This window comes from Hippopotamus amphibius, chromosome 3, assembly GCF_030028045.1.
Source record: "Hippopotamus amphibius kiboko isolate mHipAmp2 chromosome 3, mHipAmp2.hap2, whole genome shotgun sequence".
Taxonomy (NCBI): Eukaryota; Metazoa; Chordata; class Mammalia; order Artiodactyla; family Hippopotamidae; genus Hippopotamus; species Hippopotamus amphibius.
This window is the reverse complement of record NC_080188.1, coordinates 151,132,580-151,146,364: the sequence shown is the minus strand read 5'-3', so window position 1 is coordinate 151,146,364 and position 13,785 is coordinate 151,132,580. Positions and strand designations below refer to the sequence as shown.

General features: G+C 37.2%; 1 protein-coding gene across 2 annotated transcripts in view; it reads left to right on the top strand.

Moving 5' to 3' along the window:
• WDR64 (WD repeat domain 64) overlaps nt 1-13,785 on the top strand; it is a 153,518-nt gene that overhangs the window by 73,823 nt on the left and 65,910 nt on the right. For both annotated transcript variants that reach the window (XM_057728227.1, XM_057728228.1), the window contains 3 exons: nt 1,124-1,272; nt 3,407-3,530; nt 5,944-6,119. In XM_057728227.1, the coding sequence (XP_057584210.1) occupies nt 1,124-1,272; nt 3,407-3,530; nt 5,944-6,119 (449 nt within the window). The remainder of the gene's footprint in view (nt 1-1,123; nt 1,273-3,406; nt 3,531-5,943; nt 6,120-13,785) is intronic.

The following is a 13,785-nucleotide window of genomic DNA, read 5'->3' as shown; positions in this document are numbered from 1 at the left end:
ATATCAGAATTGTATGAAGCTTAGCTCTTAGATTTTAATTCATGCTTTCATTCCAATGAAGTAGCCATAGTAAGCTTCTAAACCCAATGACATCAACACCACATTGTAGAATATGCTGCTGTTACTGTCACTACTGTTGTTGTTATTGCTACTCTATTAAGACAACTACCATTTGATTAGTTCTTTCACAAAGTGCTTTCATGGACTTTATTTCATCTGATCTGCACAACCATCACTTGAGGTAGGAACTATTATTTATCCTATTTTATAAATGACAAAACTGAATATTAAATATGTCAACTGACTAGCAGAAGGACACTAGTTGAAACATAGAGGTGAGACTCAGTCCCAAAGCTTCTGACTCCTGGATCCACTTTCTTTCTCTGCACTGCACTATTTCCATAGTAGTTGTGCATCCAGCCAAACATGTAGAGGATTGCCACTTGTTCATAGCATGTGTAGCTTTGTTTCCATTTTGGGTAAAGTCAGTTACAGTCAGTGTAATGTCAAAGAACCTACCAAGGAGCTCCATGTGTTGTGTGATTACCTGGCTACAACATCCCTCTCATATTTCCATCCTGAGGTATTTGAATTGAGAAATTCTACCAGAAGAGCAACCCCCATTCTTCTTTACACACGAGTAGAATTTGTTTTAAAATTTAAACACTTTAGGGAAGTGTTTAGTAACTCCTGCTGAAAATTTTGCTGCAGTTGAGATTTCTTTGGAAAGACTAGAGAAAACCAATACGAAGGGTCAGCCTTTGGTAGCTTAATCTCCACATCAATAAGTAGACTATAAAAAAGTAGGAAAATAGGGGTCACTGAAGAGAAAATATCAAGGAAGACCAAATGCCCTACATTTGAAAATTAATGAAGCTCCAAATGAATGCTTTTCTCTGGCTGAATCACATTTGTTTTATTTGTCAAAAATATTTTTGAATAAATGAGTAAATGAATGTAATTTTACTTTATTAGGTTTCCTAGGCATTAATAATCTCACAGATATTGAGAATCTCATGAATCAGCTACTTCCAAACACAACTGGTTGAATAAAATCCTTTGTGATTCAAATCTTCTAATATTAGAATCTCTAATATTTATGAGATTCTTATTCCTGTTCCAGGATCTAGTGTTATGGACATGTATCCTTTGACTAGGATGATACAAGATACAAAACAGGTTCCTCATACCCATGAACGAGAAATCAATGTCATACTTTACAACAAATATTTTCACCAAGTACTTACCATCTGCTCTGAGTCCATAATTAAGGTGAGTACATATTGACTCTTCAGGAAGAAAAAGCCAAAGAAGATAGAATTTTCTCTTCTTCTAGGTAAGTCTTTGAGTGATTAAATAAAGGTAATGGCACATATGATGGAACTCTACATTAGATCTATTTTTAAGCTTTCATGAACACATGAAAAACAAGCATTTTAATCCAGCTCGGACTGCTTGCTATTAAGCTACATGCTCAATTAAAAAATGAAGCTAATTCTTGCAATCAAAATAGGAATTCTAAGGGAAATATGTCAAGGAGAAAAAACTATGTGTGTGTGTGTAAACTTTTTAAACTGAGCTATGGGAAAGGGAATGTTAAGAAGGAAGGAAAAGAAATGTGTAGATGTTTATTACAACCCCTATAGGTGCAGGATATGTGCCAATTGCCTTAAATCCATGATCTTGTTTAATCCGCACACTAGTTCTCTGTGGACAGATAAAGAATTCCACTTTAAAAATGTGGAAATTAGGACTCAGAGATAAAGCAACTTTCCCAAGTTCATATAACTAGTAAGCATCATGGCTGGGATATGAACCCAGGTTTGTCTGAGGTGAATACCAAAGTCCTTTCCTCTGCAGTCCTTGGGACATGTTATTAATGTGTTCCCTAGAGGCCAGAGCACTTGACCATCTTGACTGTATCTGTAATTATGACCACTAAAGTCATCTAGCAGTGATGGCTGGAGGTGTTTGCTTCAGGTGTTTATCCTTTTATTTCATGCATGCTCTCCAAAAGGAGACACAAGGAGCAGGAGAAAGCATTCCTCTGGAGAATGAATTCCTCTTCAAATCCCCTCTCAATCTTTGACCTTTTGTGCTCATCTGCTGTAGATTTTCTTAGGCCAAAATCTCCTAAGTTCATTTAATTATCAGTTATTTCTGATAATGCCTAAAGAATAAGTAGAGGGAAACTAAAACTAAAATCTGTCTGTTTTCATAAAATACTGACCTCTTTAGGGGGAAAGTGTTTTCCCTGCAAGGGGAGAAGGGGAAAGGAAGACACATAGGTGAGTTTTCATACCTGATTGGTTGGAGAGGCCAGGAAATGGGTGGCCTCTGAGACCCCCTTCACGCAGTGGCCCTCATTCCTCATTCCCCCTTCAGAATCTCATGTGTACCCAGGGGCGAGCAAAGGTTAAAAGCATAAGTTTTAGGGCCAGACTGGCTTCATTCAGATCTTGGCTCTGCCACAGCTCAGTCGGTGGCCCCTTGTTATCTGGCATCCAGACTATTATATCAGCTACTTCTCCTACTCTTTCACGCCAGCTGCAACAACTGACTTTCAATTCCTTGGAGGAACAGTGCACCTTCCCATCTCTGGCCCTTTGTTTATGCTGCCCCTGTCCGCAAACACCTTGAGCTCAAACTGTGTTGCCAGTTCAGTTTTATTTTTTACTGGTAGTCTAATATACACCTGACATTGGCAGATCCGTGGAGAGGGAACTATTCAGACCGAAAGACTGCAGGTCTAAAGCTTCTACTGTGTTTCCAAAGAGAGAGTGATGAGCCTTGACAAGTTTCTAGATTTCCTGAGTATACCTAGCCTAATTACACAGACAGCCTTCTCTGAAGTCACAGCCTCCCTTGCCCTCCCTTCCCCTTTTCTCTCTGTTAAGAGCTGGGCCCATGGTCCCTAATCAGAATACTCCCTGCAAAGGTCAGTTAGCCCTTTCCTCAGGGCTCTCTCAGATTTCATGCCATTAACCACAGATTCTGTCCTGTGACCCCTAGCTAATTTGAATGAGCATCAATAAAAGATAAATTCAACTTGATTTCTTCTTCCACTGAATCCTCAACTGTTACATTTCTACCTTGCTGCTAAGCTTGCTTCAGGCTTACAGTAGCAATTGACTACTTCCTGGACAAACAGGGGCTGCCTAGAATAGCTGCTGCTTGTCTCAACCAACCTACATATTGTTACAGACACACTCCAGGGTAGCACAGTAACTATTAGACAGCACTACATCTTTTTGACCTTTCTTTGATCAAACCAACTTTCATGGCAGAATGTTAGGAAAGGTGTTACATGTGCATTGAACCAATTTTGAGGCTATTTTGAATATTGTAAAATTGATCAAAGCTGACAGGTTTATGGATTATTTGATTGTTTTGTTCTTTCCTGTAGGTATGGGAGCTCGAAACTGGCCTCCAAATATACCAGATTTTAGACCCTCATGGCTTCAATGTTGAACTGACTTCTGCAGCTATCAATGAAAGTGGATTTCTTTTTGCCACAGGAGCATATAATGGTCAGACTATTACCCAGAATATAGCCTCCCTGCTTTAGTGTCCTGAGAATTTGTTCTAGGATCTCATTACAAGTTGTTTGGGTTAGAGGGGAAGCATGGAATCGGGTTGGAATATGTAAGCATGCCAGTGAGAGTGCTCTGCCTTACTCAACAGTAATAGGCTCTTTTCTAACTGGCATTAATGTTCCTGATACTGATGTTCAAAATAATCAATACCTTACATTACACTTATATCGTTGCTTTTCAGTTTGCAAAGTCTTTCGTGTATACCATCTCATTCCATTTGGACTGAGACTTATCTGTGTTGCACTGACTCATTCTGTCCTAATTTTGGGTACCATCAGCTAAGAGACAGACATTCTATTCAGTGCTTCTGATAATATTTTTACTGACAATATGGGACCAGACAAAATATCTCTCCAACTGTGCTATATATCACATCTAGAATTCTATACTGGGCTTGCTGATAAGTCTAAGCTGCCTAAGGGTATGCGTCATGTCACACTTGAGAGGATGTCAAGCTCCAGTTGTGTCATTTGCTACTCCTGCTGTGGGGACTGCATAGAACTTGCTGGAACCAGAGAGCTATAGCCTGAGTTATAGCTAACCCTTATCTTATTCTGAACTCCCATGAAAGAACTGTTTTATCTAGACAATATAAGCATCTGCATCACTACTCAGAATACATTTCTTCTAGGTATATATTTACTAAATAAATTCTTGCTTGTAAGCCAATTGATGGACTGAGTGAATATCTTGATGTGAAAGTCTGAGTTTTTAAAGTGTGAGCAGATAACAGTACACATGAAATAAAATCATGAATGCGGAGTTGATGGGGTGAATGAACACAACTGCTCTTCATGTAGAACAGTCCTTAAGAAAGCAGCCTTAACTGCTCTATAAGCACATCCTGCATACATATGAAAATTAGAAATTCTAAGCAGTGCACATAACCATTGTCCAGCATAAGCATTTAGAAATTCATATAGATGACTGAGATAGTATTATTTTCGTGCAAGCAAGTCATATTTCACTTTGTTAGTGCTAGTGACAGTTTGTCCTCCTCTGGGTCTAGAACACCCTGAAAAGAAGGATTATCTAACTCCCAAAGCAACTCTATCCACAAGCCAGGAGTCCCCTCTCATTCTTTTCCACCCATCACCTGGGAAGAGCTGATCAGTATCCTCTCTGCTCTCTGCCCCACTAAATCTTATTGCCAAAGTCCTAAGGCAGCAGGAAATCTGGACCATGAGACTGTGGTCCTCATACTGAGGAGTGAGTGAGAGCATGATCACTGCTTTTACTTGTTTATATGACTTCCTACAAGACCATAAAGTGCATGAAGGCGGGAACTATGCCTGCTCACTTTTCATCCCCTGCTCCTACCACTGTGCTGTGTGTATAGGGGGAATTTAATTAATTTTAAAGATTTTTTAGTGAAAAAAAATGATGGGGTTTTGAGTATTGCTAATGGAGGAAACCTGGCATAAGGGAAGGAAAACAGCACAGTGAAAACATTCTGGATGTCCAGCAAGATTAGAGCTGGAAGATAAGAAGCAGGAGGAGGGGGCTGAGGTTAGGGTTAAGGAAGGGGAGGACAAGTACTGTGAGGGGCAGTCCACTAGATTCTAAACCTGAGGTCACTATAAAAACTCATGTTAGAAGATAATTCTCAGCGTACACTGAGTAATGATGTAGAAATAGGCATTCAACAAGTATGCTGTCCTCTCACCTGGCCCCTTCATCAGAATCTCCTAAATGAATGAAGTTAGCTATAAAGAAAGTATGATTTCAAATGTAAGAAAACACTTGACACCCGTTCAGCATTTCCTTCTTATGTAACCAACAAAGCAACTCAAATCTTGATTATTTCCTACCTGCTGACATGCTTTTAAACTTTTTGTTACGCAGTAGGAGCTAGTCCTAAAACATGTTAGCATATTAGGAAATGACACTATTGGAGTGATCTTTACTATTAATAATCATTGTGGCATGATAGGTAGATCGATGATAGATAGATAGATAGATAGATAGATAGATAGACAGATGATAGATAGATATTGGAGAGTATTTAGCAAACTGGAAAGCATTGGGAGAATAAAGGCAGAAAAGACCCACTTAAGACAGAAAACTCAGATAGGAGAGTCTGAGAATTTCAAAGAAAATGGTCACAAGTTTTCAAGACATTGCCTGGTCTTGTTTATTTTTCATCAGCCTGTGACAAATGGAGGCATACAGAAATATATTTTGTACACAGCAAACCTAGAGAGACTCATGTGTCTGTCTCAGTAGGATATAAAACCTAGGATAAATTGTTGCAGAAAGCTTTCAACTAGATCAGCTTTCTCTGAGATAAAAGCCATTCTTTCTATAAATTATTTTTGCCTACATTGTCTTTTCTCTGTGTGTTCAGGAACAGTTAAAATCTGGGACTTTGGCAGTGGGCAAGAGATGAAAGTGTTACCAGAAGGGAAAGACTGGAAGGAGGAAGAGCACTGGCTGCAACGACTGATTTTCCTGAAAGCTCAGGAAAAACACCAGTACTTGATCCTTGCTTTGGAGCGCAACGGGAAGATCAAAATGATCCAGGTTTGCAGTCCCATTTTTCTGTACTCTATGTGCTCTTTGTGGGAAGATCAGCTGAATGTGGATAATCCCCATTTAACTCCTCTCTTGCCAGCCAGCTGAGGATAGTATTTCTCCACCAACCTTCCTAGGATGTTCCTAGTTAACCGTGCCCAGGTCCAAGCAAAAAGCAAAAAAGAATAGCTACTCAGCCACAGCATGCTGCCCATCCAGTGTTTGCTGAAGGGATTAGTTGGGATCATCTGGAGTAAATATCAAAAAGATTAAATTTACATACAGCTGCCACCTCTGACATGGTTTATACCCTCATTTGGGGATAATTCCCTAGCAAAGCTGCTCCCCAGCAGGCTCTGTGAAAGTGAGCAGTGATTGCTTTCTGAACCACAATGCATTCAGGGATGCTCAAGTCATTTTTTCCAGTTTGTCACCAAAATTGCTTTGTTTACTTTACAGTTAATGCAATCTGCTCAGGGCTGTTTTGGAAGGTTTGAAGTAGACGAATTTATTTTTCCTGTGAGTCTATTACCACCTAAGAACACTAATGCCTTCTTCATACTTAAAATGAAAACTAGATCATTTATGGATTTCCCTGGTGGTCCAGTGGTTAAGAATCCATGCTCCCAATGCAGGGAGCATGAGTTTGATCCTTGGTCGGGGAACTAAGATCCTGCATGCCACGGGGCTTGGCCAAAAAAATAAAATAAAATAAAATTTTAAAAAACCCCATAAAATAGAAAAGAAAACTAGATCACTTATCCTGGCTATTGAGTGGATATCTCCCTGACTAGAACTCAAAGATTCATTGCCCTTATTATTCCCCTTCTGAAAGCTAAGATCAGAAAAAAAAAAAAGGCTCAAATTAGTGTAGCATTGATTAAGATGACTGATGGCCCTGCTATTGGAAAAAAGGAGTGAAAAACTTCCCTAATTCAACTAACCTTTCTTTGTTGTTTGAGCAGTCCAAAATGGCACTGTGATAGAAAGGAAACTCTTAAGTGGAAAGAAATAGCTGTAAATTTCCTTTAAAAGATTTACTTTGTAATTCTGCCATGGTGGGAATGTGGAGTTCTTACTGATGAACTCAATTTTCTCAATAAATAAAATGAAATACTGAGAAATGAGGTTAAAATTTGAATAACGTATAAAGAAAAGAATTTAATGACCTTTTAGATCGTTGAGACAAAAACAGCTGTTGCATCAACACAATTGCATTTAATTATGTATTAAATAATTTGCAGGCAAGTGAAAATAAGTTGATAGCCAAGTCAATACATCACTAAATGAGCACTTGGTCTGATTTCTGTTTTTGCTGAATTGACAAAATAAAGTAATAGTTTAAGTGTCAACTAAACATAGACATATTCCTTCAGAAAACAGAACTTACAGGTAGCATTATTCCTGAAAACTGGGGCATGTAGTTAGCACTTGTGGGTTTTCAGCCTGTGAAGGGAGAAACTAAAAGGTGACACAAAGCAAGGGGGTCATTAGGAAAATGTGAACTTGCTCTCAAAGTTTTGGCTAGAGGTGGCACTAGTCTTTCTTATAGCTTACCATTTGTTCAACAGACGGCCTTAGACTGGACATTCTTAATTTCCCATTTTCCTACTACTTGGTCCTGACACACACATGCAAAACCCCCACCCCAGCTCATGCAGTGTCATTCATGTTGGCAACTTTGCTTTTATCAGGGCTTGGTCTACCAACCTACTTTCTCTTTAGAGAGATGAAATAAAACTAAACTCATCTCCACCCGCTCATCTTAGAACATTTAATTGCTGAAATGTTTAAAAAAATAAATAAAAGAAGTAATAAGTAAAACAAGCTCACTTACTCCCTAAAAAAAATGGCACTGTAGAAAGGAACTTCCTAGTAATATATTCTAAAAGGTGACAGTGTATTAATTTCTCTAAGTTAGTGCAATTGACCATCAAGATACCCTTTCCAACAGATAATGTCTGTTGTTAAAAACACTCCTTTTCAAAAACTGTAAAAAGTAGCATGGTGCTGTTCCCCCATCAAAATTGCTTTTAGTTCTACTGTAGCATTTTTCACTTTGATTATTTTGATTTTCCATGTCTCCAGAATTCCACAGAACTTGAAGAGGACTGAAAACCTCTCTTATTCATATTTGTATTCTTGCTCTGCCCAAAGTAGGTGCTCACTCAGGATTGACAGAATGAAGAAATATAAGAAACCCTTTGTAAGATATACAATAGTAAATCTATGGGGCATTTTAAGGTATTTTTATTAATGTTGGAGGGGGGATCTTTACAATAGAGTAGTGTTAAAAACACACTATTATTATTATTATAAATATCTTATTATTTACTTATCATTTATTATTGTCTGTCTATTTAAAGTATAGTTTGATTTACATACCTATTTTCCAGAATACTTTTATTCACTTGTTCTGTTCAGTGAGCATTTACCAGATGTTTACCATGAACCAGAAAGATATCTCCCCTCTCACAATGGAACTTACAATTTAATAAGAAGGACTGATGTTGGTCCACCTATTACAAGTATTATGAGTGCTTGCACAAAGTGCTATAGAAATTAATGATGGTGGGTGGTGCCTATCCTAATCTGGGAGTCAGGGAAGATTTCTATTTCTTCTGATTTCCAGTTAAATTTAACACAGTTCAAGAAACATTTTGTGTCCTCTACATATGCTAGATATTTTTCTAAGTCCCAGGATTCTGATTACTCAGACCAATCCTGCACTGAAAACCATTAAAAGTTCTGGATAAAATATTTTCTACATCTCCTAATTGGCATTAAAGAGATGACAATATAGTCAGTAAATAGCAGAGCAAAATTTTAGTGAAGGTGGACAATGAGAACGGTCAATTGAGAACCAAAACACCACTGCTACTTTTGACCTGAGAGCATTTTCCAAAGCAAACTGGGTTTAATTTTGGAAACTCACCAGATTAGAAGGGGCAAAAGAAGTCAATGCCTGGAGCCTGTGTGAGGCAAAGCGTTTAATACTAACTGTACAATATGCTGGGACCTAAAAGTTACACTATCAAGATGAGGGTGAACCAGAAAGAAAAAGCCAGCCTCCCAGCGGCAATGCAGTAAAGGCTGCCCTCACACTGAGCCAAGAAGGGAACAAGGGAGAAGAGTAGGAAAACAAAACAAGATGAGATAAACTCTGTCCCTGAGAAACTGCCCATGGGTAGGATCTCATACATTTGCAACCTAGATTGCCACCTAGATTGGCAATGCTTAGGCGGTCAAGAAAATCTTAACTATGAACTTGGTTTAAAGTGATCCATAACTGGTAGTTCCACCAGGCACCTGGCAGAAAGAAGCACAAATTCATTCTGGAGGAAGACAAGTTCATCTTAGACCATAGCTAAAATAATTAAGCTCACAAGGAAACAGGACCACCAAGTTTGGTGAACAGAGAGTAACAGAACAATAAGAAAATCCATATACGACAGAGTGGCATAGCAGATTTGCGTGGCAAGAATATACTTTTCAATACATCATTTCGGAGTAACTAGGCATCCATATGGAGAGAAAAAAAGAACTCAACTTTCATGATCTCATCTAAGACTACTCCTTGTGGATTAATGACTTCAAGACATTAATTGAAAAAGAAAACAATATGGTTTTTAGCAGATAATTAAGGGGACTGTCTTAATGAACTCAAAATAAAGAAATATCTTAAATGATATAAAAAAATCACTAATTATTAAGGGGAAGGTTAATTTATTTGAATTAATTAATAACATTTCTCCATCAATAGTCACAATAATGAGAGCAAAAAGACAGGAGTAGAATTATAGAAAATATTTGCAATTTGATTAGTATCCAAAGTTCTTATGTAATAAGTAAGGTAAACAGTTCAATAGAAAAATGAAAAAAGATAGGTAATTCATAAGACAGAAAACACAAATGGCTAATAAAAATATGAAAATCTGCTAAACTTTATTAGTAATCAGAGACATTCAAGTTAGAATTAGAATAGATATAATACACCCAATAGATTGATTTTAAAAAGTAAGTCTGATAATACTGACTTTTAGTAAGGCTGTGGAAAAATATGAGTGCTTATACACTGCTAGTGTTGGTGTAGATCAGCACCAACTCTTGGGAAATATTTTGGCATTCTTGAGTTACAGGACCTTTCATTTGGTCTATATGTAACTTCACTGTCTTGAAGTGACAGTGTTACCGATGAGTCGTCCAAAGCTGGTCTGAATCTTCTTCCTTTTTAAGCAACTTATTCTTTCTCTCTGCACTTTTATAAGATGTTATCTTTGTCCTTGAAGTTTAAAGTCTATACCTATGTGTATATCTTTTCTCTTCCATCCACAGGTAATTTTCAGTGTGAAGTTCTAGGTATTTCTTCCAGCTCAGGGGATTTTTTTGTATTATTACTGTGTCTTTTCAGCATCTGTTTCTTTTTCTAATTCAGGAACTCATACTATTTGCATATTAGGTCTTCTTAATCTATCCTCCAAATCTCTTATATTTTCCTCTATGTTTTGTTTCATTTTATTTCTGCTGTTTTGAAATATTGTCTCTACTGCTAGGCTATTAGTTCAAGTCTCAGACAGGTACTAATTCTCCTTCAGCTCATCAACCAAATTCTTAAATTTGAAGATTATGTTGTATTGGCTTTTGTTTCTGTTTTGAAATCCCTAAAGTACTATTCAGTTTTGCTCAAGTTATACTTTCCAGCAGTTCTAGTTAGTCTGGGATCTGTTCTGTGTATTTTTCTGTTCTTCTCTCTAGATTCTAGGCCCACTTAACTCACACTTCTTTTTCTGCTCGCTGGGGTTTGGCTACTAGAAAACTGCAAGAGGTGACAATTCCAAAGGTTGGGATGAACAGCCATGGTGTTCTTGAGGGCTGGGGTTTAGCAGTCCCCATAGCGGTCCCCTGTCGAGGCACCAGAAGTAAGCCTTTCTGCTGCCTATTCTCTTTCTGCTCTCCCAATTTCAAAAGTACAGACGTCTTAGTCCACCTGTTCAGCTACTCCTCTACTTCCTTGGAAGAAAGGAAAACTAGGCATAAGCCATGCCACACATTTCCCCCTCTACACACACCTATGAGGATTTAAGCATATTTGCAGATGAACCACCATGCTCAAATCTCATCCTAGGAAAGCTCCCTGGAATAAAGGTCCCCAGGCTTTTATTCAGCCCAGAATGGAACAGGCCTCATGATAACTTTCTTTCCCCAGACTCTAAACCCTATTCTCTACTTGCCCCCTGTTGAGGGCAAGAATGTTGTTCCTTCCTGGAGTTGAAGCTGGGAGTAGAGTGGACAAAAGGTGCACCAAAACTCTTCTAAGACTCTCAGCTGCATTAAACAAACAAACAAACAAACAAACAATGCTTCAGTGATCACATTCAGTTATTCAGGAAACATTGCTAATGCATCATGAACTAAAGTGCAGTCCTCATAAGTTTTATGTACTTCTTTTTAATGTCTTCAAAGCAGTTTTTAATGGTTTAAGATGTCATGTCTCTCTTGTACTTATAGTCTTAGTTTTCTTTTCTCAAGTCTCTGAAAAGCTTGTGCAGTTGCCTGATCTCTTCACAAATCAACATTATACTAGCTTTCCTGGCAAGGTGTTCTAGTCATGTAATGGAAGGGCAGATTTTAAATTGACTGCCCCATTGATAAAACTTCATAGACTACAGAGAAGAAAACAATATATATTTTTCATATCTGAGTTTAAGAGGATAAAATTCCATTCTAAGTACATAAAAATTTTGGTAAATTTGGAATAAATTTGCCCCAGAACCCTTTTTGACAAAACCATAGATTGATTAGAGATTACTGTTCTAACATTATGAACAAAGCTCTATGGGAGTTCATAGATTTTTATTAACCCCCCCAAATAGTTCAAATTCTAAAACCCCACTTATTTCTTTTTATTTGCTTTTCCTTCTATCCGCATTATTTGGTGGGTCTACTCATCTAGCCCTATTTGTGAATCCCTTAGAGCAAAAGACCTTTCTTTGTGAAACAATTAGCATAATACATGCTCTTAGCAGTTTGTGAACTGCTATTTTTCTGGAGCACCAATTCCTAAAGGCCTATCTGCCAATACCTATCTGAGATAAAAAGTTTCACCAATTAGAGATGGAATGAAGAAAATAGGAATAATTTTTCATAAACCTAATTTTACTTTAAAAATTTTAAGGTTTTATCTTTTTTTTACTTTTTTGTATTAAAATATCCTTTCTTTTCATAAAATAATGATAGGAGAGTTTTCCATTTCCTTTTCCTGCTTGTCCTTTCTTGGTAAAGTTAAATGTTAGTAACTCTAAATCAATCTTTTAAAATATTTTTAAAATTTAGTGCTCTGTGAATTCAGAAAGTCTGAGAGCCACCAGCCTAAGTGGTTCAGTTGAAACCAGCTAAACCTATTAAAACCACGGTAGCCAATTCATCCCATCGAGGGGGCCCATGACCCTAACTAAGCTATTACTCAGTATATCAATATCCGATCACTATTTGAATATTGCTGAAATTCCTTCCACTCTCACAATGGTGCAAATGCTAACCAAAGAATCAACTAGTATGTAGGAGTACCACTGACTCAAACTTTTAAATTAACATAGATAGGAGATAACAGTGATGTTAGATCTACACCTAGAATCATAAAGCTTTAAAAAAGTGGAAGGACTTTTATCCATCAACTAGGGAAAATAAGGCCCCATAAAGATATGTACTTTGCCCAAGGTCTCACTAGAACTAAGACTAGAAACACATTGTCATCATGCTTAGACCAATGTTCTCCCCACTTTACCACAGCTGCTCTTCAACCTAGGAAGATCCCTGTTCTGCTGGCAAAATAACCAATCTTTAAAAATTGGCTTTTATTTCCATATAAAAATTGAAAAGAGCATCTCATGAATAATAACCAATTAGAAAACAGAATATATGATCACAACAGCAAACAAAAATCTAAGGTAACTAAAATAAATCTAACAATAATATACAAGATTTTTGTTGTGGGGTGGGGGGAGCCTTAAAGGACATAAAAACAACCTGAATAAATGGAGAGATATACCATATTCATGGATGGGATATCACAAATATATCTTTACTGCAGTAAAATTAAAAATAAACACTTGTCTTAAAAAACAAAGTAGAAAGACAAGTCATAGACTTTGAAAAGACCACTGAATCTGAGGTAACTGAGAAAAGATTAGGAACCAGAATATTGAAAGAAGGTCCACAAATCCAGAAGGGAAAAAAAAAAAAAAAAAAAACAGCCTAACAGAAAAATGGACAAAGGACAGATAAGAAAGCTAGGTGGCTCACTAATACATGAAAAAAGTGTTCAACTTACTAAATTAGGAAAATGTGATTAATGTAATTAATAAATTTTAAAATTAATTTTTAAATGTCCTATTTAAAACCTATTACGTAGTCAAAAATAATTTTTTAAAAATCAAGTAAAAGCAAGTTTTGGCAAGAATGTGAAGAAAGGAGAACTCTCATTTACTCCTGGTGAAAGTGAAAATGGACAAGACTACCTTGAAGAGCCACTTGGCAATACCAATGAAGTTGATGGTGTGCATATCTTACAACTTGGTTATTCTACATCAGGCACATGATCTAGAAAATATGGCACCTGTCCATAAAATCAAGCAGTGAAAAACTGGCAACAACCTGAACACTCATCAGTAGGAGA